A 27858-nucleotide genomic window follows, 5' to 3' on the forward strand; every position below is an offset into this window, starting at 1 on the left:
GGCGTGACCGCCTTGTTTTGGAGGTGAAAGAGAGCGCAGCTGCGAGGGTGCAAGCTGTGCTGTGCCAGTTCTCCACAGGGTCTACGACTTGTTCGTGAGCTGTCGTATTCACGTCTACCGCTCTTTTTAGGAGGACAACTTAGAAGCTGAAGCTCACAAGTGGGTCACCTCTCTGCTAAAGATGCGGGGCAGCAAGAAGTGCAGTCTGCTCAGGTGTGCTGGGGCAGTGGCAGGAGAGGTAGCTTACACCCCTGCAAGTGGCAGTAATGCAGCTTCAGGCCAGAGGCAGTTAGAAAGCAGTGCTTCAAGGAGGTGGTGGTGAGGCGAGAGAAGAAACGAGGTTCAGGAGAAAGTGGTAGCAGTGAGATCACCACTGAAAAGGCTGGGAGCGATTGATCTAAGTGCCAGATGTTTAAACAACAGTCCTCTTTTCACTACAGGACATCTTCTGCATATTGGCTGTTGGTGATTTTAGGCTTATGTGAGATTCTCTGAGTCTTGTCCTCTGGAGCTAAAGAATCCACCCATGAAATTAGTCAGCAGCATATTTCTTTAAAATCCACAAGCCAGTATTATTTTCATATAAATGTTCGTCCTTTTGGGGCTCACTTTCCACCACTGCAGTCTGTCTTGCTGAGTCAACCACTCTGTGACCAGATTCTTTCATTTTTATTCAGAATGAATGATTTATATCAAAGACGGGAAGGCCTCACCCTTTCTTTAATGGCCTGGCAGATCCCTAGACCTTTATTACTAGAGAGCAGCTTTCTGCTCTGGTCTGAGATTCAGGGGTTTCATTGCCTCTGCTGTGTCCTCAGGCTGCCCAGCCGCATCCTAGTCTATGCTGACCAATACTGCACCGATTATGCATAGCTTTTATTGTTGCTACCAGTGTCCCCAGCAGAATTCTTCTCAGGTCTGCTGAGCAACAGGTGCCATTTATTAAAAAAGCAGCATATATTTCCTTTATTTGTGCAACATCCCACTGCAGAGAGGGGTTAGGCCACCTAGGCTAAAGGAGATAGGTATGGTGATTAGGTTCTGCTTCCCCCTTTGTTGTTTTGCCTGGAAGAGCTGGTCAAATGTCTGAATGGTTTGTTGTCAGGAGAAGCTGCAGTTTCAGAAAAATATAATAGCTGCCTAAACATTTACCATATGCTTTTTATAAAAGATCATTCATGTGTAGATAGTGTAAATTCTAGCATGCACCATGTAGAGAGCAGGAGCCTAAATGAACTTTTGACTTAGACTGATTGCTTTCATCAAGCCCGAGTGGGACTAAGATGTGATAGCCTCCCAGTTGGAAGACCAACCGATGATCTCACTGTTGGGCCTGTGTTTGGTATTTGTGGTCATGGGTGTAGGGAACAGATGGATCTCACTGGAGGGTAGGTCTCCAAAGGTAGTAAACTCTGCAAAGATGGGCTGATGTGTGAGAAATCACAGGGTGGATGTTGTACCTGGAATTAAACTGTGAGGCTGATAGTTTGCTTGCTAGCACCTGAAGTTACAGGGTCTGGTCACAACCAGGTTTCCAGCAAGAACTGTTGCAGTTAAAGGGAACAGGAAAAAGCCTACTGCAGAAGAGGCAGAGGCAGGACTTCAGACATGACCATATTTGTCTTTAGTTGAACAAAGATCAACACTTGGGCATGTGTAGAAGAAAGGATCTACCCCTGGCTCTCTGTGGAGAACAGCAGGTAGAAGATAAGGACTCCACTGAGTGGAGACAACAGAGGTAGATTATGGGGACAGACAGGTCCCAATGCCCTCAGTCACTCAGTTTCATGCCTCTGGTCACACTTCCTTCAGAGTTGTTGTGCCCTGGAGAGTGACATCTGTTACCAAAAGAGCAAGGAGAACAAGGCCCTCTGGGGAATGTTTAGCCACAAACAAGCAAATCTCTGGATTCCTCACCACCACAGAGGCTTTAGCCCTCTAGGCAGCCACAGAGCAGTCAGTGGAAAGATTGAGTGAGGTGGCAAAAACTGCAGCAGAGCAGAAATTAAAAGTACCCTGGTCAGAGCTGGGAAGGAGTTCAAGGCTTGAAAATTCCTCTTGCTGACTCACTCAGGGCGAGTCAAAGGCTTTTCCTGGCAAGTGCTGTTCACACATCCAGATTCTCAGCTTTCATTTAGAGAAGGAGTTGTGTTGAGTTCTCACTGGGCTGAAGAAAGCCGCTTCCTTAGCAGTGGTACCCGCAGCAAGGTGCCAACCTCCCATTGCTGTGGCACAGCTGTCCCTTGCTCAGCACCTCTGATGGCTGCAAAGGGATCACCAGTTCCCTGTTTTCTAGGGCTGCTGGTCAGAGCTGGCTGAGCAGCAGCAGACCTGGCAAGCATCATACCAGCTTCATGGAGCCTCAGAGGAAAACCCCAGAAGCAGCAGCAGCTCACAGGCTGGAGCTGCCCACAGGGGCATGGGATGGGAGGGATCCAGCTCACCGAAACCACATCTGCAGTGGTGGTACTGGCCTTGTCCCAACACAGAGCAGATGAACTGAGCGCTAAAAGAGTCTGTTTCTCTCCACTGGCTATGAAGAGACCCATGGGGGACTGGGCAGTGCATCTCAGATGCGAATACCTCCATCTCTGGAGACATTCAAAACCCACCTGGACGCATTCTTGTGCAACCTGCTCTAGGTTACCCTGCTCTGGCAGGGGGGTTGGACTAGATGATCTCCAGAGGCCCCTTCCAACCCTGTGATTCTATGATTCTGTGATTCTATGATTGCCTGTATGAGTCCTACCTGGGGAGTCTATGAAATCCAAAAAACTAAAGAAGCGGTTAAGAAGCAGAAATATCTCTACTAAAGGACTTAAGAGGGTGGCAGCAAAACCTTCAACCCGCAGACAGGGTCATATCAGAGGCAGAAAGAAAAAAGGTAGTCTCCAGAGCACCATCCTTGTGCTGGTCAGAAGCTAACTAGAAATGTGTTGGGCCGGAGAAGGGTCTATGTATAGTCTCTTAACAGGTACCTCAGTGCCTGTCTTTCTGGGCAAGCAAGAAGATAACTTCTGCAGTGAACCCCCTGTCATCAGCCCAGTCTTTTGTATGTTTTTAGGGCTGAGTTCTTCAGTTCGTGGGTGACTGGCAAATTCCCAAATGGTATATGGCAGTGGGTGGGCAGGAGTGTGGTTTACCCTGCTCCGGGTGCAGCATAGTGCTGCATCAAGCAAGAAGCTGTAAGCCTGCCACTGGTCAAGAAGCTGTAAGCCTGCCATTGGTACCAGACACTGGTCCTCCCCCTCCAGCTTGGACTGCCGCAGCTCTCTGAGCAATTGAGTGCACTGAGGGTGCACTCCAATGAGGGCGTTCCTACAGCCTCTACTCATGCACATGTTTTGCATTATCTCTATATTTGCTTTATAGCAATTATTCCACTCTTTCATTATGCTGGATAAATGAGAGTTCACTGTAATTAAAAGGTGTTAGCTCACCTACCTAAAAAGAATTGGCCTTACCTAGACAGAGCTTTTTGGGTCTAAACAATATGTTAAAACACGTTCAAACCATATATTCCTGTCAGCATTTATAACCAAGAGGGCACACTGCTATTTGTTTCCGTAAACTAGTAAGGATAGACTGAAAGATTACACGCTGCTGGGTTTTATGCCAGAGGAACTCTGGACACTGGGTCAATCAATACAAGCCTGCTGAACTGTTCCTGGACAATTCATCCTTGTCACATATACACGAATTGCCCTCTTATCTTCTCTGGTGGCTTCTAGATCTGCATGACAGCAACTGGGGATTCATTCCCCCCTACTTGTGTTTAAGGCCTTAACTAAGACAATTAGACACTACATGAGCTAGTGAATAATACAGAAATCTTGGGGTACATGAGTCACCCACTGTAGGTGCTGCTCCCCCCACAAGGACTATGGGGGACCCAGTTAAAACCTCAAGTTGAACTCCCATATGCAGAACTATTTAGCAAACTGCCTTCTATTCCAGCCTAGGGGCTGCATCTTCATAGGTGACTCACTAGTTGGGTTTTCTGAAGTGGTGTGATGCCAGTTCTGCTCTTACTCCTGATATGTCAGAATGCACAATAATTTGGGTCAACTTCAGGTTTCTCAATGCAGCAATGCTGCTACAGCACCAACAGTATGAGATGTAACTGAAGAGAGTTTGTGAAGAGAGGCAATGTCTTCTATTAGACCATTTTTTACATGGATTAATTTGGATTTCAGTTTTCTGACCAGCGTTTTTCATGTCTTAACTACCAACCATTGACATTTGCCTCCTCATGCTAGATCTTTTCTAACTGTATTGCAAGAGCTAAATTAATATTGCTGCAATATTTGAATTGCCATTTACATTTCCTTTTAAAGATCCCACTGTCTGGCTGGCAGCCTTTTCAAGTACCTGAAAACCTTTTAAATCTGGTGTCTAGCTTCTTGTCTGTGCTTCCTTTTGCCCATCTGTAAAATGCTGGTAGTAAAATATGCAGTGAATTGTGGAACGCTATTAATTGTTATTAAACTTGTCTGTGTTTTTGGCAAATCCTGGTGATAGCATTTAACTAACTACTGACGCTCAGTCTTTCAGGAAGGAAAGGACAGGTAATTTGGAGAGAACTTGCATTTCTGTAAGAGGGAAGTGTGCACACGCCGTACTTGTGAATTTTATGGTTTCTTGCTCAAGTCAGGAATGAGTCCATATTTTGCATATGGAATTGCTGCAGCTGGCTGCAAATCTGGGCAAAAAAGGGTCCAAGAATCAGCTCCTGATTCTTGTTTTTGGACAAGTTTGTTGTTGCCCTTCAGTGTCTTGTATATAGACAGCAATATTTGGGCAGCAGGGAATATGCCTCTTTTTAACTTACATAGAGATATACTTTCAAGAGTGCAGTTTTAACCAGATTTTTTCTGTTCTTGTTTTTATTTTCAGTCCTACCTCCAGTACTCGTTCCAAGACACAGCGAGTTTAACCCTCACCTCAGCCTCCTTGCCAAGTTTCGAAACACTTCTCTGCACAGCGAGCCGCTGATGCCGCACAATGCCACCTATCCCGATTCTTTCCAGCATCCTCCATGCACCCCTTTTCCATCATCACCCAGCCACATGTTCTCCCAGTCGCCTAACAGCATCAGCTACCCCAACTCACCAGGAAGCTCTTCTGGACCAGGAAGTCCCTATCAGCTCACAGGTAAGAACGAGCTTTCAGACATCCTGACCGAGGCAGTCGAGGTTCTGGCCAGGGGCAGGGGTCACGTGCCAATTCTGTGTGCTCCCCTCAGGCTGTAGCTACAGATTGAAATGTTGGACAGGATGGATTTGGAACGTGACTTCTTGTGACTGCCTCTTGGTATTGTCTCCCAGTTATTCTGACAGATGCTCAGTGGACTAAGAATTGTAGTCATCCTACTCTTAGAAGTACCTGTATCAGATTTCATGGTTGCTGTAAGGGGAAAATTAAGGAGAGGAGCAAGTGTACCAGGCCACCTTCTGCCTAAAGCTGCCCATCCAAGCTTCTGATACAATCCACGAAAAAGAGCACTTGCAATACCTAAATTAGGCACTTCTAATAGAGATGGTCCGGGTAGGGACCTTTAGAAACTCCATCAAGAGAGAGAACGGATAAATGGGGAAATTGGTACACAGAAATATTTTTTAATTTTTAATTTAAATTAATTTAAATTTAATTTTTAAGTTGGTTGACAACCTGGCCCAACACTTGCTGAAGCCAACAGGCAAATTCCTATGACTTTGGAACATGTTTCATAAGCTCCACAGTTCTGAGGTCGGCAGGGTTATTGTCAGCCAGATTGTTTGCGTTGTGAGCTCCTTACTTAGTACTGCTCTAATTGCCTGAGAATTTTACTATGCTTTGGCTGTTAAATATGCCAAGAAGGTGTCATGCATCACAGCTGACAGCTAGCTTTAATACCAAAACATGGTTCAGATTCACTTCTGCATTTTGTTGTAACTCTCAAATAGCTTCAATGATAACAAATTTTTCACAAAGATGAATTCAGGTGGCTTAAGTTTTAATGTCTCACCTACAAAGCATTTAAAGTTTTGTCCTTAACGATATGCCTATTTTAAGTGCAAGAAAGGTATTTATTTTTACAAAGTATTTGTAGTATTTGAACTTCCTTTTAAGATGGACATTTTCAACAGAGTGTGATGTTTTTCCTTCCCTCTCCATTCATTGAATGGACCTTCATTCATTTCTTCTCTAGATCTATACTTCAGATTAAATCATATTTAGCAACATGGAAAAATTTCAGCAACTAGTAGGACTTGTTTGTCTTCTCACATCTTTTTCTTTCACCTCTGTGTAACCAAGCTGGATTCAGTGGAGCTGGTCCTGACAGGTAAATCAGGCCCATTCCAACTATTTAATGACTCTGACTCGTGCATTTAACTGAACTTGGGACCTTGCAAAGCTACTTAAAAATGGAAGTGGCTCAACCTGAGCTTCAGTATGTCACAGTACACAGCATGCTGATAAGCATAATTTGCCTGTGTAACAATCAGGGATGGAAGACTATCTAAAGCAAACTGGAGTTACATCAAGAACCTTGAGTGGGATTGGTGTGACCAAATATAGGTGTCAACAATGCAAATTTCTACATCTCATGCAATTGTCTATAATCTCTCTGTAATCAGTGGAGAGAAACAGGCACTCCTAGAACAAGATCCATTGCATCTGAAGGTATATGTCTAAAGTAGCTGCGATGCACCATGTCTGCAGGTGCCCGATTTTCTTTAGTGGGTAGAAGGAGAGCTCATGGTGACTAGCTTTGGTGTAGACATCAAAAATACCTGTATAACCGCATTATATTCCTTTCTGCAACCTGTATTCTCTTCTGTTCTTCCTTGATTTTGTTTTACTATTCTACTTGTTGCATTTTCTGTGGGAGGGTTATGCCATCTGTATGTTAGAAATATCATATAGCGTATGAAATTCCTAAATCCTGAACAATGCTTAAATAGAGTAATATTCTTGTGCAGTACTTAACTTGGACGATTCAATGGTTGTCTTATGAGATAGTCCACATTTATCCACTCTGGGTGAAGTTGCTCTGTTTTGAGGGGCAGCCAACAGACCCCAGACACAAGAGGAAATGTCAACCTGTAACCAAGTTAAACTCTGATCTTCTTGAAGAGATCCTTAGTCCTGCAAGCTTGTATATGGCTATAATTTACACATAAGCCCACTGAGTTTCTGTTCAAATGAATAAACCTACATGCTTTTAGTGCTTATGCAGTGAATGTCAACATTTTCTAATACAAAAATGAAGTTGCTTTTTTTCTTTGGGTTTCTAAAGCCTCCTATCTTTCTTGAGAATCCCCACTGTAGAGTCACCTTCTGTTTTCTAGCTTACTGTGCCATAAATGAAACAAATCAGGAGCTGGACAGGTTGTGAGTTGATACGTTTTCTCCAGGTTTTTTCATCCCATCCATTGCTCTTTGATGGGAGACTGAACAAACCAGAAGAGGGACAGCCTTCCCTTGTAGGACAGAGGTAAAAAGGACAAATCTGAAGGGAGTTCTGCCAAGTCTGATTTTAGAGCGTAAAGGGTTTCCATGGGCTTTTTTATAGCCTGTGAAGAAAGAGAGCTTTCTCCCAGAGGATCAGTTAAAGTTAGCTTCTGCTCTTAAATCATCTTCTTCAAGTTTTAAATTTGTGAGAGAAGTCGGGAACTGAAGGATCAGACTGTGTTACTTTCTTGGGTAACAGCTGGTGTTAACAGAGAGCTGGACTGGACACCGGTCTAGGCCCGAGGCGCTGTTGTGACTGTCCCTCTCTCTCAAGTGCAGCATGTCCAACATGACAGCCCTTCCTTCCTGTCCTCTATGAACATGTAATGGTCTTAATCTGGAGACTGAAGGGAGGTCAGGTTCAGATTTGTGCTCTGTTTCCAGCCCGTCTCTAGCTAAACAATATGCTGAAGAAATGTTAAGTATTCACCAGGAAAAGCTGGGGAGAATTTACCAACGTATTGATTTAGGTGTCTTGTCTTTTCTTTTCTTTCTTTCTTTCCTTCTTTCTAATAGTGGAAACTCCACCGCCGCCTTACCATGCAAGAGAACCTCCAGGAACCCACAATGGGCGGTCAATGGATGCATTAGCTGAAAGTCAACTAGTACTGTCTTTGCCCAATGGAGGTAAATCTGCCGATGGAGAAGCTGAAAGTAAATAACCATTTGTACTATTCTTCAAAGAAAACCTGTTAAGCAAAAAAATTGTTATTTGAACTCTTCAGTGATTTGTAATAATAGGTTTCAGACAGTTTTGCAGTAAGACTGTGTACTAGACCCATCCATTAGCTAGCAGAATAGGTTGATTTAAGAATTCAGTGAATTATGTTTGAAGTTACAGAGTTTAGACCTTATTTGCATCCATGGACTATTACAGTTAAAAGCTGTTAATGAAAGCAAACACTGTTATCTACGTTGTAAAGACAAAGTTATCAAATCAAGGATGGTGAGGCAATATAACACACAAGAGCACTACCAATATCAGAACTGATTTCTTTATCACCTTCAGTTCTGGGTTTCAAGTACTTTAAAGCCTTGTGGTTGGGACCTTTTTTACTGCCATCTTTGTATTAATGTTACATTACTGGCTGGCTAGAAGAGGACATGTTCTAGTGAAGTACAAAGAGATTTTTACTGAAGGCCAAACTCTTTGTCCTCATATAAGAATGCTTTAGTGGGAGAGGGCATAGGTGGTCAGAGAAGGCGGCTCTGGGATGGTCTCTGCTACCTCCAGACTGGTAGTGGTAGGTGATGCCTCCACCATTCAAAGCCCATTGCTGCAGAGCAGCAAGGGGAAATGGAGTTCCTCTGCTGGGTTTTCCTTTGGCTTCCTGCTGCTGCAAAGGAAAAATCATCATTGCTCTTTTAGTCCAGCATATTGTAGTCCACACATGCACATTAAAAAAATAATGCCAGCCTTCTGAAACAGTGAGGAACACGTGTGTATCACAGAACTGGAGCAGAAGGAAGATGACAGTGATAGTGCTAATTACAGATGGGTACACAGAATGGCCAAATAATAACTAGATAATAACTAAATAATAACCAATACTTTTAAATAAATTGTTGGCATGTTTTAATCTCTTTACCGTAGTTTACCATCTGTGGTCACTGCCCTAGTGAATATTAGTTGGCAGTTTTTATTAGAGGTTACACACAGAGGTGCTCTGGGGGCAGGAGGTCTCACATGCCTGTGGTGGGCAGGCAGGATAAGGTTTCCCACTAATTCCTCTAGGACAAACCAGACTCAGAGATTCTGTTACATTTTTGAGTCTTTCTCTGTCTCTGAGTTAGAAAACCTGGGCAGGGGTAGATCCAAAAGAAATGACCTTGCTGACATTTCTGCTTACAGTCCCACATGGAAGCAGAAAGCCCCAAAGCATGCAAAAAATTGGGGGGAGTGATTGATTACTTCTGAACTTCAGAGTTTGGTATTAGGCTGAAGTCTTGGTTCAGTTTTGACTGTCTTTGAGCCCGTCTGTCATCCCTAGCTCCTGCTGGTGTGCAGAGCAGATGTATCCCTTGCTATTTTCAGTACAGAGATTGGGCCCCAGTTCAGCAAGGAATGTCAGCATGTGCTTAATTTAATGCAGGGAGTTATCACTTTTAAGAACAAGTGGGACTCCTCAGAGGCTTAGAGTTAAGCTGGTGTACCAGCCCTTTGCATGTCTGGGGCTTCAGTCATAAAATTAAGAAGGAACAGAAGCTGCTGTTAAGATAAAGCATGACATATGTGACTGTTTAGATGAAGAGCCGGGTGGGGTGGGATTGTGAGGGAGGGAGGAAAGAAAATGGAGAATGACTGTTTAAAAAATATTACTGAGACCTGAGCATCTGATTAATTTTATTTCCTACAGACTTTCGGCCTGTTTGCTATGAGGAACCCCAACACTGGTGCTCAGTTGCCTACTATGAACTCAACAACCGTGTAGGGGAGACTTTCCAGGCTTCCTCTCGAAGTATCCTTATAGATGGATTTACGGATCCCTCAAATAACAAAAACAGGTTCTGCCTGGGACTGCTCTCAAATGTAAACCGCAACTCTACTATAGAAAACACACGGAGACACATAGGAAAAGGTAAGAGGAAATCCTTTCTCCTCAGGAATATTCAGAGCTTGAAAGAACCATGCATTGCATTAAGAAACCTAGCTGATTTGTGAGATGTGCTTGTCTGAAAACCAAAACTCTGAGATTACTTCTGAAATAGAAGAAAAGCAGCTGATTCTTTTCTGACTGGATAACAATCAGCAGAGTAGCTCCTCTCAAAAGCTATTTACTTGGCCAGCGAAGAGAAAAATGTTGTTTATAGTTGTGTGTTCTAATTTAGCAGTATGTATTTTCATTTTATTTATTAGAGCTTCTGGCAGCTGGGAATATTGCCATTCAAATGCCACTAAAAGGATAATTGCTGGTGCCTCAGGGCTGGTTCTCCTACCACCAAATAACAAAGGGAGATGGATGAAACACTTAGTAGTTGAGTTATTTAGCTGAAGAACTCTACCAGAGTTGCCTTTGTAGCTTTTCCCTCCCTACCAGTCTGATTCCCTGCCTTGTCAACTTCTTACCAGTAAAACTGTCTTGGATTGTCCCTCCAGCAGTTCTCCTTGTATGCTCCACTTCTGGTGTACATATACCCTGTACATGCAGGAGCATGTGCTTCTGGTGACAAGTACGAGGAGACCACACCAAGACATGGGTGGCCGCACACGCTCCATCCCAGCTCACTAGGGCTGTGTAGGGCATGATATTCTCCCAGAACTTACTGTTGTTTGTGGCAGTGAGTCAGAAGCCCTGAACCGGCCACTTCTCTGTGCAGATGAAGCTTTGCCTGTTCTGGTATATCCAGTCTAGACTCATTATCTTGCCAAGTCAGCCTCTCACCAGTAGCTGCCTGGGAATGGATTTCCCACTGGGCTAATTAACTCTAATTGTTCCACTCCTATTATCTTGTCAACCTCACCTCATTTCCCAGGCCTAGAGCAGTATTTTAATTGGCTCTTGATAGTCTAGTGTTGAATGACTGAGTATGAGGAAGCTCTGAGACAAATGTGACATAGTTTTTACAAGCAACAGTGAACCTGAAGGCAAGCACAGGAGATCACAGAATCATAGAGATGGTGTACTTAAGTCTTGCACTTTTTTCCAGAAGGGAAAGCAGTTGTGTTGCGGAGGTACTGTATAAGCCAGTGTGATGCTACAAGTGTCTGTCACGATAGTTTGTTGTGAGGGGTGGAAATGAGTTGTACCTCTAGTTCCAACTTACTCAGAAAATAAGGCAAAGCTTCTCTATCAGCATAAGCTGTCAGAGGGCTGTAGATCAAAGCAACGCCCAGCCCTAAAAGAAGAATGACAAAAGATCCCAGTCAAAGCTGTCATTTGAGGATGTTGCATTCTGTGACTTTCTGCCCAAAAAGAGGAAGAGACAGAACAGGAAGAAAATGAGGTAAATGCTAATGGTCCTCATCCATTCAAATCTGAAGATCTGTCTTCATTGATTTAAAGTCCTTTAAAGTTCTACACTAGGACTCTGCCCAAGGGAAGGGAGCAGGTTGCCCAGAGAGGAGCTTAGTATATCAGAGATCCTTAATTTTACTGCTCTTCCTTGTTTATGCAAATCTTAAAAAAACACGTTCAAGTGGAATAGAAGTGGCACCAGTACAGGCCTGCAGAAGAGCACAGAGCAGCTCCGAAAGTGTGTAGTTCAAAGGCATTCTGGACAGATGAAAGCTACTGAAATGGATACAATTGTCACATGTTAACAGGGGAGAAAAAAGAGTGAGTAAACAAGATTAGCTCAGTAGGATAAGGATATGTGATTGAATTGTCATCTAGTGTATCAGCGTGAAATGGTTTCCTGGAAATACCACATCAAAGCTAAAAACAATCCAGAACACAATGCAACATCTACTAGCAATTGGACCTGTTTCAGCAGTCAGACTTCAAGGACAAAAAGGGGATTTCTGAGCAGAGTGTCAAAAAGATGTGGATGCTTGGAGACTGCCAAATTTCCAGTTTCTGCAGAGAGTAATGAAATCCCACTAAAGCATATGGACCCTTGATTTGGTCTTCTGCAAATATGTATTCAGCTGCTTGGCTTCCTTGAGGGTGCTTGTCTCTGCAAATGAATACCAGAAGAATGGAAATATACACTGACATTTCATTACTGATGTATTTATTGCTTTTAAAAAGTCCACAAGGAAAAAGCAAATTGTAGCCTCTCCTTTCAGAAGTGACTATGGTGGTTTTTGTTACTGTGGGACACAGTTTGGGCAATGCCTTTGAAAGCATTAATTTTATTCAGAAGTTGGGTTACTCAATATACTAAAATTGAGACTTTAAAGCTTTTCACCTTAGCACCCAGATGTGTGGTCACCCTAAATAAGTAGCCACACCTGAAGATTTGAGATGTGGTGAACGTTTACGTCCTTATTCTTCTCTCCCTACCCTGTGTTCTCACTCTGTTTGTTTCAGAAAGTTGTATGGACTCCATCAAGGTCAGCCAGGACCTTTGTGTTTTCAGTCCATTCCCTTTTATCCATCTTCCAGAGAAGGGAAAGGAGTCACAGGTCAAGTAAGAGCAGTCACAACCTGCAGAACCCCATGAGGTCCGGTGCTGTTGGACTGGAGCTGACGACTGGTCTAATGGAGCTGTCATCTCACCCGTGTTCCCAGTGCAATACTGGCCTGTGCTCTGAGGCACACTCCCTGCCACTCACATCTAATTTGAGAGCTCGTGGGTGCATAGAAGTAAAAGTCAAGTGATGGCTTGAAGACAGACTTCAAGGTTCCTGTCTGAGTCACTCTGGAAGTCTATGGGAGAGCTCATTTTTTCCCAGATTCTTTTCCCACTCAACCTGCTTTTCCCCAAGACTTTCCCACTTCTGTTTAGAGGCTGGTTTTGTCCTGAGGATGTGCTGCTGCCCCTTGCTGTCATGACCACAGAATGATCAACAGGCTGGGAATATGTAACCAGTCTTTTTTGTATGAAAGACAGCAGGAATAAAACTAATTACAACAGAATTATTAAAGCATAGTTATCACTAGCTTTCCGGGCAGTCCACTGAGACTCTGTGAACGTGTGCATTTGTATGTAAGGGTTTGAATGCCATACCTGGGAACAGAGAGGAGGATTTTATTTTTATTTAGTGGTGGTTTTTATGAGAACAAAGAACTGAGTTCTCCCACCTCTCTTGGCCGTGGGAGGGGTTCATTTCACCTAATCTAGCCATGGGAAGGGTGAATGCCTAAGCAGCTTCACAGGATGACTCGCCCCCCTTCAGGGTGTGGTTTCATGCTCACGTTTAAGCAGTCTGGGTCCCCATTGCCACCCTTCCACTGATGAAGATCTCACTGCAAATAAATCTTTTCTTTTGTTTTGCTTGTTTTTCCATTTTATTAGCTGGTTCACTTCCCCACTCTATGGCTGCCCAGTCCCCAGCCATTGCTGCCAGCATGAAAGCAGGTGTGGTGCGAGGCAGCAGGGGCAGGGAACACGAGAGCCTTTTCAGCACCTGCACCGAATTCCAGCAGTTTGAGCTGTCTGTGAGCCTGCACTCTGTAGCAGATGGAGTGAATCATCTGGTCTCATCATCTATCAACTAGAGAAGGCATCTACACAATTAGCTTACACGAGGTCCCTAGCTTTAAGGTTGCTGAGTTGGGCTAAGATGAATTCTCTCACCAATTTAGGTGTATTTTTAATGCAAGTAGACACATCCTGGGGGGACCATACTCTTTGAATGGATAGAAATGCTTCCATCTTCATTTCCCCAAGGCATGGTAAAAATTTAAGAGTTAGTGGTGGTAAGTCACTCAGGCACTGAAAAGTCCAGAAGAAAACTAGTCATTTTCTTGCTAAAGGTCGCATTGAACAGGATCTGATGAGTAAGTCACATCACGTAAATGCAAATACATGGTTCTGATGTGATGTATAAAACAAAATACAGAAAAGCTATTTTAAGTACACACCATGCTGTGTTTGAACTGCATGAGACAGGATCCTGTAGTAAAAAATTAGCGTGCAATGAAGTGGGTCTTGGTCAGCGTGCATGTGCTCACCAGTGAAAATAGATTTAAATGTGTAATGCATAACAGATTTGTCAGTTCTTTGACAGTTTTGATCCATGCTTTGTACATGGTTGACATATGTTTGACGTTTATGTGTGTGTGTATGTGCGTGTGTGCATCATGAAGTACTATGCTGGTGGGTTAAAGAAGTAAACCAACCTTCACTGAGAAACAAGGCAGAACATCACGTGCCCAGACTTTTTTCTGCTAGACCAGTACCTCCAAATAGCATTTATGACAATTTCCTCTTAAAATTGGTGGGTCCATTGGACAGATATATGGATAGGGACACAGATACTATTTTTAAAAGTCAATGTATAGGGAATGAGTGCTTGGAATGGTCCTGGGCTTGTATGCCCACACCAGTAAAACAATTAAAAAATTACTAGTATAAAGTGTGTAGTGAACAATGGAGAAATAATACAAGTGGTTTTTTTCCTTTTTCAAGGTGTTCATCTTTACTATGTCGGTGGGGAAGTTTATGCTGAATGTGTCAGTGACAGCAGTATTTTTGTGCAAAGCCGCAACTGTAACTATCAGCATGGTTTCCACCCAGCCACTGTCTGCAAGATCCCCAGTGGCTGCAGCCTCAAGATCTTCAACAACCAGCTCTTCGCCCAGCTGCTTGCCCAGTCAGTCAATCATGGTTTTGAAGTGGTGTATGAGCTGACCAAGATGTGTACTATTCGAATGAGCTTTGTTAAAGTAAGCATTCTTTGTTTTCTCTTGCATTTCTGAAAAGGCAAATCCCATCACTTACTAGCTTTGGTGCTGAACTAGACCCCATCAAATCCTTCGCAAGTGGAGATTTAGACACCCATCTTGCAAATAGCAATTCAGACTGCCTGTTTTCCATTATCGCCTTAAGCTTCTAGGTGCTTAGAATCAGTAGCTTTTGTGGTCAACCTGGAAATTTCTTAGATTCCAAACATCAGGTATTCCATATGCTTTTTGTGGAAAATTAGCAGAGACTGAATGGTGATGTTCCCCTGTTGATTGCATAAAGAGCTCAGCTTAGAGGGGCTTAGCAATGTGTAAATGTTGCAGCACATATCTTAGGTGGTTGTGATCTCTCCTATCGTTACTGGTTTGCAATACAGCTTGGTAGTGCCATAGATCTGAAAAGAATGTCCTTATGTGTCTAGACTAATTTACAGTCTCACCATTACTATAGACTGGTATACATGGTCTCAGTCAAGAAACACTGGGTCCTCCTTCAGCCCTCACTGAGCTTGCTGGGAGTTGTTGTTGTTTGCCACCTGTCTGATCCCTGGCAAGAGATTGTCCTAATTTCTGATGACATGTACTCTGGCCAGCCACACTACCAGAAGGGCTTCTGGAAAGCAGAATACAAAACCCAAAAGAACATCTGACCTGTTATTTGGAAGAGACTGGAGACCACAAAAGCCATTACTGTTTCCATATCTTTCATATCTGAACTTTGCGGTCTGACTGCTCTGTGTGTGATGTGTCAGTCTTTGTGGGTGTTTCTTAAATCTTCTGAATGGCCTCCTCACCAGAATGAAATCTCTTGACTCCTTTTAGCTCTTAGGATTTACTTAGGTGCCTATTGTAGCTAGTGTCTAAACCCCAGAGAATGGCAAGTATTTCAAGACTGTTTACAGATGCACTAGAGTGACTTCCTATAGAGCTGCTGGGGAAAGCTGGCAGCAGTGTTCAGCCTGCAAACTAGAGAAGTCGTACCATCAGAAGCAAGTTGGTCCTGCTAGGTACCATAAGAAATGGCTTGAGTACGTCCGTTTGTCTTGCAGATTTGGTTCTATACAAATGACTGAATCAAGCTGATTGAATTCACATTTAAGATACTGCAAAAGTGCTTGAGGCTCAAGCCCAGTTCCCCTGTGTTCTTCAAAGCAGATGAGTTTTGAGTCCCACACACCTTTCTAGTTCTGACTCTTTCCAGCAATCCTTGGGGACCCATCTTCTTAACCCTCTGAGAGCATTAAGAGGGCCCTGTAATTTTTCCCAAGAGTCCAAGCCAAAATCTCTCTGCCCGTGACCATGCTGTTGCTGTTTTCTTGGGAAGGAACTGACATCTTGTTCACACGCAAGCATTAGGGGAAAGAAAGAAAGCAAGAAACCCAACAAACAGAATTTTCTTTAATGGAAGACATGAATGGGCATGTTGTTTATAAAGGTAGTGTAGCCAGTTATGCAATATTTTCATTATCTCAGCAACTCAGGGGTAGTCTCTTTGATGTGTTATCTGCCTCCATGCCCAGCATGGCAGCAAAAATGGTGGTGTTGATGCACTCAGTAGCGCTGCTGCCATATTATCACCTTGCTTTGTTGAAACAATAGCAGCCACTATAGTGCCTCAGGCACCAGAAGACCAGTGCAAGGAGTTATTTTGAACCTTTTCCCATGACCTTTGGAAAATAGCTATGCAAATCTCATCTACGTTCTTCCTTCCTGGCCTGTAAAAGCCCTTTCCTGTACTAAAGTGTTCTCAGATTATTTCTCTCCCAAAGCGTGAGCCCCAGTGTGTTCAGTCCGGGGACAGGAGAGCTCCTGGGTGTTGGATATACAGTGCACAGAGGAGCGTGTTGTCTGTCAGAGCCACACACCAGGAGCCCCCAGGTGCAGGGTAGTCCTGCAGCTTCTCCCCTGATTTGTGACCAGATGATGCTGGTCACCTACAGCCCACAGGGCAAGCAGAGCCAAAGGGCTGGAGACCCTGCCTCCTACCCCTCCAGTGCTTGAGCTGGGAGGCAGGGATGGGTAAGGACCAAGACATGAGAAACTTACCAGGACTGTACCTTCATCTGGAGGCAGGACATGGGCCAAGGGAAGTGAAGGTCCTGTCCCCTCTGATACCCTTCGTGTGCCCACGGAGCAGCTGGGAGGAGCTCAGCTCTCAGGCCAATGTGAGTGTATCATCAGTGAGAGCAGACCGCGATTTTCATCCGCTTAGTGCTGCTGATAGCCAGACCAGGATGGCTGTTGTCCCCTCTCCACAGATGAGGCAGCTGAAGCACCAAGTGGAGAGAAGAAGAGTTCCTCTAAGGCCGGGTCTGAACCCAGCGCCCGCCCTCCCACATTTCCCCAGGTCTCAGGGCCGAGGGGACAGCCCAGCAGACTTGGCTGTGCTCCCCAGCACGAGGCAGCTCAGTGCTCTGGGACGTGGCTGCATGCTGGTCTGGAGAGAGCTGTGGCCCACAGGAGGTGGGAAGGGCTGGCAGGAGCAGCAGGACCCCTTGGCTGGTCTTCTCGGTGCTGGAAGGGACGACTCCCTGTGAGGGTATCAGTATCATCTTCCCACCTTCTGTGCAGAGCACCATAACAGCTTTGCAAGCTGTTCTCATTTTTATTCCCTCACTAAGACTGCTCCACCTCTGAGTTCATTTCAGCCCCGCGGACGAAGGAGGCTACCTGCGTCCCAGGAGTGATGTACGGGGGGCACAGGGGGTCCTGCCCCCCTGGCATTTCCACAGCTGGCAGCTCCAGCACGGGCAGCCGGTGAGTGTCTGGGAGTTGCCAGCAGAGGGAGATGGCCAGCCACCGACACACGCTGCTAGATGCCTCCAAATTGGGCAGGTTGCACTTGCAACCTGTAATTCCTATTCCTCTGGCTTTTGCCAGTTAGCAGAGGCACATCAACTCCTCTGGCACTTGCCCTTCTAGCTGTGTATCTCCACTGCAGCTGAGTACTGAAGGCTTCACAAACTCAAGCCTGACTGCACTGGTTTAGAGAGTGGCATTTTATGCAAACGTTTCCAGAACATAAATCTGAGGTGCCTGTGAACACAGGCCCTGCCTAGCCTGATAAATGCTCTGCAGCTCAAAAAATGCTGCCTGATTAAAAGTACTCTTTGGGTTTCTCCTTTCTTCCCCCTTTTCTTCATTAAGTAGAAGTGGGTTTTATCCAGACCACTTATTATGGCACCTAGTTTTGGTGTTGATCCTAGTTTTGCAGCTGATCGTTCTAGAGGAGTGGGTTGTAGCAGCCTCAGTTTTCTGAGGTGTTCAGCACTCTACAATTTAGATGTCTTTGTCAGGCATCAGTCGTAATATACATCCATGTCCTTTTTTCGTGACAATAATATCAACCCCCCTGACTAGGACAACGATCGGTGAAGCTCAGCTTCTCTGACCGGCAGCCCGCAAATGAAGATCCTCATCCTGCGGTGGGACCGTATTTTGCATGGAAATCCAAGTTGAGTTCTGGCAGGGAGACAGCCGCTTAGCTGTGAGACTTTGGGCTGCGACTCGGACGTCTTGTGTTGCTGTGAAATCACAGTGTCTGCCTTAACAAGCAGACACTGTGCCCACTTGAGGCGCAGGGACTTCTGGTTCTCTTTTCTCCCTGCCAGCACTGCATCCCCATCTTCTGTTAGAGACTCCATATCCCTTATCTCCCTGAAAGAGCTGGAGAAATTACTGCAGGACTTCCCACAGCAGGCAGCCAGGAACTCCCATGGGAAAAGAGGATATGTCCAAGGATAGAAAACCTATAAAAAATGTCTATACATAGGTTAGGTATGGTACATAGGAACCTTGCTGGAAGTTTCCAGAGGTTCAGATAAATACCTAGAACTTCTCAGGCTCGTAGGATACATCTCTACCAAGAAAGGAAACAGTGCCCAGGATCATTCCCAGTTCCTGATAAAGTGTTATGACAGGGCCTGGCCTGCTTTTCGTCTGTGCCAGACAGCAGGCTGGCAGACTTTCCTGGGCACGTCTCCGGGGTGCGAACAGCAGGGACCGTTCCCCATGGGCTGCTTGCAGGCAGCCAAGCTTGGAAACAGGCCTTTCCATGCCAGTTGGTCCCAGCACCTGGAAGTGTGACTGAGCCTTTTTAATTTAATAGCGTAGCGTCCCTGATAACTGTGGCAACAATGACCTTAAAAAGGAGCAAAGTTACTAGAGAAAATTATCCCTAGGACAAAGCATTAAACCTTGGGAGGCTGGGTGATGGACTGCCTGTAGTTTGTGTTAGACTGTCAGCACTGGAGTTGTGACTTAATATCTCTTCTTTTAAAAAAAAAAATCCTCACTTCTTGGTCCTTTGGTGCTTTTATAGGGCTGGGGAGCAGAGTATCATCGCCAAGATGTTACAAGCACGCCCTGCTGGATCGAGATCCACCTGCATGGACCATTGCAATGGCTGGATAAGGTGCTGACACAGATGGGCTCACCTCATAACCCCATCTCCTCGGTCTCTTAAGAATCATCTCTAGAATTCCCTTAGGATGGATGCTATTGCAGGCAGTGGCTTATAGGATCTCCAGTGAACAGAAGCTTCTATATGTAGATGTATGTAGATGTAAATATATCTATACATAGTCTCCTTTTTGTTTTTTTCATGCTATGTTTTGTGGTTTCTAGTTATTCTGATGCCAGTACAATAAGTTTAGAAATTCAGGTGTAGCGTATCTGTTCTCTAGTACAAAATAAGCCAAATTCCTGCAAAAGTGTCAAACATTTCCTGTGAGCATCTTCATTCCCCAGCCAAGCCAGTAAATGGTGCGAATTCTGAGCACTTCCATGTGGATTCAGAAACCTGGCTGTAGCTGTTCCTAGTAGGTGAAATTCACCCCTCTGCAGGCAACCAAAATCAGATCTCTGCACCGTTTATATCCATTTTACATCCTAATTCCAGGTCTAAAAGAGGACCTTAGGTGGTGCACAGGACTTATGCATAGAGATGACTTTTATCCAGTGAACTGAAGGACTAAACTGCAATTCCAGTCTGTCTCCCTGCTGCAAAGCACGATGGGACAACAGATCCTCCGAGGAGCTGAAGCACCCCTGTCTCCCTTAGGATTTGTCAGGAGAAGAGAGCCCTCGGGACGCGTTCGGCACTGGAGCCTTATCAGAGCATTATGGACATATCCAAGTAGTCTGATACTGCTAAGTCAGTAGCGTACGGTACCGCTGCACTGAAATGCAAAAAGCTCCTAAGAAAAAAAGAAAAAAAAAAAAGAAAATTTGAAATATATGCCTATAAGTTAAAAACTAACTAACTTCCAGTGCTTTTTTGCAAAGTACATACATACTTGCATATGTATCTGGCATGTAAACTGAATCCTATCCATTATACAGTATTGATGTAGTTTGTTTTAAAGTTAGGACTGTCTGTAGTTAGACTACTGTGCTGATACCAAGGGTACGTCAAAAGGGACTTGAACTGTGATTCAAAAAAGGGAAATGAAGTGCGCATTGAAGAACCGAATAATTACTTATGGTTCATCTTGGCATAGTTTCCATACTGGGAACAGGAAGCCCCACGCTCCCAGGATGCAAAGAGAAGGAGGTGGGAGCCAGCCACGTCCACCCCCTGCGCTGGGCCAGTCCTCGCAGTCTGACTGCAGCTGGGTTTGAGAGAGAGGGCTTCCCCGCCAGTCGCTCCGTACATCCCCATGGATGGTTCCTCGTCTTCGATACTACGGGCTTCATCATTTGCAGTGCTTTTGCCTTGCCTGCAGAGGATGGTGAGGTAGCGTAAGCCGCGATCAAGCAAAGAGTGGGTCTTTGTGCAGAACCTTTTTTAAAAGCTCCCTGTCTGTGGTCCTTCTGTACATGGGGAAACGCGTTGCCCATAATCTCAACCGCAGAGCTAGCCTTACAAAATGCTGTTCACTTGGTAACCTGTTCTGAGGAGGGAGCTGAAACTCTCATTACGTTTTGATGGTCTCCATTACCTTGCTGAAAGGGTAGAGGATTGTTTCTTTCCAGGTGTAACAGTCCACCGAAAATTGTTTTGCTTTAAGGGTCAGAAAGAGTGATAACTTCTCCAATCTCATTCCTCCTTAGAACACACCAGAAGTATCACAAGGAAAAAAAAAATGTTTTATAGGATGTTTCTTTTCTTCTCACACAATATCCGGTGCTACATATTTTACTGCATAATTAGAAGAGGATGCCTGAAATCTTCAACTACATCACATATTCAATTCAAATAGCATTCACTGGAAAGACTTTCCCTGTATTTTAGATGCTATGTAATACTTAGATGCTGCGTAATACCTATTATGGGGTGGTAATTACGAGGAGAAGAATCAGTAAACTAGCAGGGTTACTTCGTTTGAATGCATCTTCAGCTCCCTGCAGAATTAGTAGGACACAGAGGATAAACTTTTGTTAAGTTTGAGCAGTAATAGCAAGTCGTACAGGAAATTTGTAAATGCAAAGAACCCTATTCTGTCACCATTTGACGTCAGCAGTGTCACTGTGGGATAGGAAAGGCTTTACAGTCTCCCGTAGCAATGGAATCCAATAATAATGTTACACAGAAATTCCAGGTGTGCCATTTACTGTTTAGCAGACTTGAGAGACATCAGTTTGGAAAAAGACGTTTTCCTCAGCTCTCTGCTCTCTCTGTCATCAGTGTCACTGTACCGAGGTACAGATAACACGTTTTTTAGCAGGTTTATTGCACCCTTTCTCCAGTAATTTCTCTGTGCTTTTCATGTTGCTCATCCCTTTGCTTTCTTAGCAGCTGAGAACAGAGAAAATCACCTCTCCTGTCCCGGATCTAGCTCTGTCCTTTATCCTAGATTCTTCCTTGCCTTTTAGGCTGAAACTTCCTTCCCGCCTAATACAGAGCAAAGCCTAGGGGTTTGCTTTTAGACATTCCCAGCATTGTCATCTTCCTCGCGGAGAGCAAAGGGGGACGTTCTGAGGTGCATCTGCTCTTGGGCATCTCCAGAACCCAGTTTCCTACCAATGCTGCAGATGAAAATCAGATGACCAGTGAAGAGAAGCAGGTTCTTCTGGGGCATCATTCATTTCATCATAAGGCAGGTATTTCAAGGACGTGAAATACACTGCGCTCTGAGCGTGCTTATGTCATCCTGTTGAGTATAAGGGGAGCTCAGGGTCACTAGCTCAAACATGGACTGCTACCCTGGGCATATCCAAAAGTAGGTGAGGTGGGCCCTGGGGAAGGTGTGGTGGCTTTCCCTGCCTAGTCATGATGCTTGCTCAGGAAGTGTCTGTGTTGTTTAAATGGAAATTGGTAAATTCAGAGCAATTTTTTCCTTTCCTGTATGTCTACTTTTACAGCAATCCTCATACAAATAGGATTTGGCTTCAGTGCAGTCCATACTTGCATCTCATTAAAGGTAGTCACCTTAATATTCCCTTACTAGTAAGTAAAGAAGCATTTTTGGAGAATGATTCTCCTGACCTGTTTAAAATATGTGCAACAGGATGAGATTAATTTCAGCAAATAAAACTGTTTGATCAAAGCACCTGACTGCCCAGAGAGGTGCCAGCGAGGTGGTAGATGCCCCATCCCTAGAAACATTCAAGGTCAGCCTGGACGGGCCTCTGGGCAACCTGATCTAGTTGAAGATGTCCCTGCTCATTGCAGGGGGGTTGGAATAGATGACTTTTAAAGGCCCAAACTATTCTGTGATTCTATGATTCTGAGCGATCAACGCCAACAGCCATCTCAGAGTCGTTAGCGCTTGGGGCGGCTGGTATCACCGCGTGAACTCTTTCCTATTTTGGTGGCCACTGGGGGCTTAGTCCGTTGTATGAGATGCTGTGCAAACACGCAGCAGCTGGCAGCTCCTTCCCAAGAGAAGGGGAGAGCTCACGTCACGAGGGAGAAGTGGTAACAGTGCAGGAGGCAAGCGAGCAAATAGGAAGATGATCCCTGCCCCGATGCAGTGATAAAAAGTAAGGCAAATAAACCATTTATTTCCCTTTCTTTTTTAACTAGGTCTCTCTTACAGGCTTCTCTACTATGTGATTTGAGATCACTTAGAAATTCAGGTTTCTCATAATTTACAGCAGTGTAGCTTTGTATCTCACTTTAATGTCTCCTCATTTTGGAAGGAGATGTTTTCTGCTGAAAGGTCTTCATGAACCTATCAACCCGTAGTCAATTTAAAGCCTTTAAATGCACTCATTAATACTCAAGCTTTGGAGATAGGCTTCCTGAGAGATTTAAAACCACTTACAGCAAGACTACTTAGTTGAAGGCAAATTTTTTAAAATGTTTTTTTTTAAGCCATCAACAATTCGAACCCTCTTGGAAGTTTCTGTGGAGAAGTACCACACATCAGCAGGCAGTGGTGGGGAGTTTGATCAGGCGGTGGCATAAAGCACATTCCTCATGGTACGTCAACCGCTTGTTTTTCTGTTAAGTAGCCGAGAGAAGACGACTGCTTAATTGCTGCCAGTTTGTCATCAGCATCAGTATTAATGTGCCATTTGCATCCAGAGGTGACGGAAGCACATCTGGCACGCCGACTCCATGGAGCCATTCAGTGGCACTGCTGCTCTGGTGGCTCGGTCCCATACCCTCGCATGTAACCGCTGATGGGGCTCCAGCAATGGCTGCAGCATTCAGAAGCGCCGCACGTGCATTGCCTCCCCATCAGAGCCTGCCCCAAGAGCGTCTTTTCTCCTCACGAGCATTTCATGTTTTGCTGCGCTCAGGCAGAAGGATAATGTATCAGCAACGTGAAGGGGAACTGTGGCCCTGGGTTATGGCAACTGGAGTTGAGGAAATGCCTTCCCTGTGTCCAGCAGGTACAGTGTCACGACTTCCACTGCCCTGAGCAGCCTTCTCCAAGTGGTCCCTGCCTTGTGTAGTGCGTCAGGCTTGATGCCCTGCAGAGATCCCTTCCGATTTACATTATTCTGTGGGTCCGTGCAGAGATTCAATGATAGCTGGCCGCCACAGGCGGGAGCTCTCTGTTAGTAGAGGCAGCTTCAGGATGAAGCATGTTTATCCTCAGCTATTGCTGCATGAGCTCAGTGCAGGACAGAGGGACGAGGTATTAAAGTTCCCTCAGTATATAATCAGCACTGCAAACATCTCTCACTGTAAACATCATCTCCACCCCACAACTCTTGAAATGGAGAAAATCGGGCATTTGTGACGGTAACTTTATCTAGTCTGCCCTTGTTCTTCCTGGCTTACAACACTCACCTTTGCCTATAAGTTCTACGAATCAGAAAGTCTCATCACCAGCGACTGAGGAGCTGCACAAACAGCTGGATCTGCAGGGGCAGCTCAGGCAGAGACTATCTGTTTCTTGGCTGGATGGAAATGATTTATAAAGAAGCTTGATCGAATTTAGTAACTCTGAAGGGGTCTCAAGTATATGGCCAATTTTTTTGGCTCATTAGAGACTTCTCCAGTGCAGCTATAGCTGAAAGCTGTAGCTTTCGGGCATACTTGAGCACTACATGGCACTCAACATAGGAAAGAAACGTTACATCCTCTGTATTATTCACCTCTCCCCCTGGCTCCCCATAACGTAACAGTAAAACCAAAACCAAACACAATAAAGAAAGATTAATGAGTCATAGGGTAGAGTAATTAAATACCATTTTTCAAAGTTGAGAGGTGCTGCCCAGAACGCAGATTTGTATCATCAGAAATGTACTGAATGTAACATGTCCCATGTGCTTGCCAAGCCAAAAGCGAGAGCTCCTTGCTCTGGAGAAGCCTGGAGAGCAGGCTCTTACTTGAACCTCTGAAACCAACCAAACCCTTCTGGGTGAGTGGAAACTCTACCAATGGGGCTGAGAAGATTTTTAGAGGACTTCTAGTTCATGGTTGGTTTCTGCAGCCAGAGGTGCATTGAGAGGATGAAGGGACTGGGGAGGAGGGAGCATATGACCAGATATGCTCAATGGTCATCACAGGAGGTGTGAAGGCAGTACGTGCTTGGGCAGCCATTGTGTTCACTAGAGCTTTTTACATTCACATCCAAACTAACCATCAAGACCATCATTTAAGGACACTAGAAGCACATCCAGTGTGTGCTCCCCAAATTAAACTGCAGTCCCAACAGAAACTGCACAACTGAAAGACACCGATTATATAGCGTCTACCTGGGAATTGCAACAAAGCAACTCACTTCACGCATAGGTGGGAAATAGCAGTGCCCAAAGGAAGATGGAATCAGCAGGAGCCTTCACAGGGGCTCCTGACTAGGGAATAACATTTGTAACAGGAACTAAGCACGGACAAGTGGCCTCCCCTGAGAGCGACTAAGAGGTCAGGTGACCATCGAAAAAATAGAGTTGGTCGCATCTTGCAGCGGGAAGAGAGATTATATGAGACTAGGTCTGTGAATAGAAAGCTTCTCAACATGGAGGCTTCATTGCAGTCCCTGAAACAGGGCTTCTTCCTAACGGCAGCTCTGGGAGTACCTTGCTGCAAGGTACAGAAAGCCTGAGCGGGCATCGAGTCTGTTCAGCAGAGAGAAACCGCTTTGTGTATCTAGTGCAGAGAGACGCACAACACACAGCTTTGGGTTTGTACCCATCATCTACTCACAGGAAGCTCCGGAGTGGCCAGGAGCAGCCAGGATCCTGTTACTTGTTCCCCCCAGGGCTTTCCAAACAGCTTGCCCGGGTGTGCCTTATGCTGTATTGCCATATTGATGCCACACTTTCCTGCCAGGGAGGTGAGACGTGTGAGAGTCCTATCAAGAGGACACCTCCACTTGCACCTGGGCCATGCTTGCAAACTCGGTTGCCCGTACAGATAACGAGTCTAATTTGCAGGCCACGTCTCTAATGCAAGGTAGACATAACCACTACGTCCTCCGGAGTCAGCTACTCTCCCATCATAGCCAATGTGAACACTTGCAGCTAATTGTGAACAGTTTTTAGATCTTCAGTCGTAGTGTTTTTATTATCCATGGATGCTGCTATTTTGTATTCCGTGTTAGTATTCAAATAATATTGCGTATGAATAGCATAGGAAGGAATAGACCAACCAGTTAATAATTTTAAATACAGACCTCATCAGCAAAGAAAAGCTAGAAAAAAACTTGGTAAAGTCTGACCCCTTGCACTTTCACAGTAGGGAGCACATCAAAGTGTTTCAAAGTGTTTTTCTGATGCTCAAGTGTATCTTAAATCTTATTAATTCAGTTACGGCCATGAGAAGCTTTGCAAACAAGAGAGCAAGGGAACAAACATAATGATGAGCAGAGGTAATGCACATTCACATGAATTTTCTTTGCTCACTCAAGCAATTGGAGTTTTTAAATTATTTATAACACTTTTTAACTACAAGTTAAATGTACCACAGCATACTTTCTGCAGAAAATTTGCAATTTCATCCCTCATTTCACTATCGCCTCTGTGATATAAATTGGGCTGAGAAGCGAGACAAGAAAGTGAAGAAACAGGCCTTTTTGTGTGGATCACAAAGCCAAAAGCTTCTATGCAGTCGAGGGGACAAAATGGTGGGTTTGAGCGAGGTGTGGGGTTTTTTTTGTGTTAAGTATGAGCTATCACAGGCTGGTGCAGAAAAGAGCCGTGAATCATACATAGATTCAATAACGTCACTTCTGTCTATGAACAATTCTGCCTTCTCTTTTCCATCAGAATCGAGGCAAAACGTCTGCACCACCCAGAAGAAAGTATTATTCACAGTCAGTGATATTCTGTAAAACAGTGTAAATTGCTGTATAAAGAACGCTCTTTGGACTCTTGCCTCTTGAGAATGAAAAATCTCAGGCATACTTAGTGCCAAGAGTCTGAGAGATGGGGGCAGCGCAGAGTCCTCCGCTCAGCCCCAGGGTACTCTATCCCATGCTCTGTCGTATCAAAAAAGATGTAACAACTGCTAATCAAGTGGACATTTTCACAAGCATTCCTCCCGCTGCATTTGGTTTGAGGCATTCGGAAGTCAACATATTTAGTCTGACGTTTGAACAATACACTTTTTAACACACTCCATTTCCTTTGGCTGGAATTATTCTATTGTAAAAGGGATTATTCACGTCTTGTGTTTTACTGTTAATAAAGATATTTCTGATTTAAGAGCTCTTTCTCTTGTTGTCTTCTATTTTTCTCTTTGAAAGAGATTGGCTCTGGAAAGCTGCAGGTCCCAGTCTGGTAACCAGTGACTCTGGGAAGCAGGGCATTTAGAAAGCCTTTATTCATACAAGTCAGTCTTTGGGAAGAGGAAGCAGTGATTTCACTGAGTAATGGGATGAGGCAACACTTCCAGCAGAATGGGATGCCAGACACTATAAAATGGATTGAAAATTAATACAGCATAAAATCTGTATGTTATAAAGTATACGCATCCTTCACTGTCCTGCGGTAAATCTGAAGAGGATGGTTCAGCGTAACTTTTGAAGGAAGCAGCGCTGATCCTGACAGGCCATTAATGAGCCACAACGCTGCCCTATGGCAGAAGCTCTCGCTGTGGACCAGACTGGCATTAGTGGGAAGACGAGACTTGCAGCTGTGCACGTCTCAAACTGCTCAAGGAAGAAGAGATACAGTAAGAATGTACCTTCGCAGAAATTAGGTTTTAACCTTCCTAAAATTCAGATTTTGTTCTGCAATACCAGAACCAAGGGAGTAGACGACAGAATAGTCTTAGAGCCACACAGACACTGCAGGGTTCACACATGCCTTGGGAATCCCCATCCGATGCTCTGGCTGAACAGGACAGCTGCTATCACAGACTACCAGAAAAACTTCCTTACTTTGAGGGCGGCAGAGCACTGGCACAGGCTGCCCAGAGAGGTGGTGGAGTCTCTGTCTCTGGAGACACTCAAACCCCACCTGGACGCGTTCCTGTGCAACCTGCTCTGGGTGACCCTGCTCTGGCAGGGGGGTTGGACTAGATGATCTCCAGAGGTCCCTTCCAACCCTACTGTTCTGTGATTCTGTGAAACACAGGACAGCCCAGCTGCGCTCAGCTGAACATCTCTCTGCACATCTTCAGCAAGTTTCTTTTGTTTTGAGGTAACAAAGTCGTTCAGCACTGTCTTAACAAAGACTCCCTGTGCCTCTTTTCTACCCAGGGGGTTTGGTTTGGTTTTTTTATAAA

The 27858-nt window shown here is 44.7% G+C and overlaps 1 protein-coding gene across 2 annotated transcripts in view; it reads left to right on the top strand.

Moving 5' to 3' along the window:
* SMAD9 (SMAD family member 9) overlaps positions 1 to 19989 on the top strand; it is a 39368-nt gene extending 19379 nt beyond the window's left edge. Inside the window, exons 3-7 of one of the 2 annotated variants that reach the window (XM_074567407.1) lie at positions 4897 to 5154; positions 8014 to 8151; positions 9855 to 10076; positions 14515 to 14771; positions 19111 to 19989. In XM_074567407.1, the coding sequence (XP_074423508.1) occupies positions 4897 to 5154; positions 8014 to 8151; positions 9855 to 10076; positions 14515 to 14771; positions 19111 to 19254 (1019 nt within the window). In that variant the 3' untranslated portion in view covers positions 19255 to 19989. The remainder of the gene's footprint in view (positions 1 to 4896; positions 5155 to 8013; positions 8152 to 9854; positions 10077 to 14514; positions 14772 to 19110) is intronic. The other variant, XM_074567415.1, reaches the window with a different exon arrangement.
* The last annotated feature ends 7869 nt before the right edge of the window (positions 19990 to 27858 follow it).

The sequence above is a fragment of the Larus michahellis genome, chromosome 1 (genome assembly GCF_964199755.1).
Source record: "Larus michahellis chromosome 1, bLarMic1.1, whole genome shotgun sequence".
NCBI classification, from domain to species: Eukaryota; Metazoa; Chordata; class Aves; order Charadriiformes; family Laridae; genus Larus; species Larus michahellis.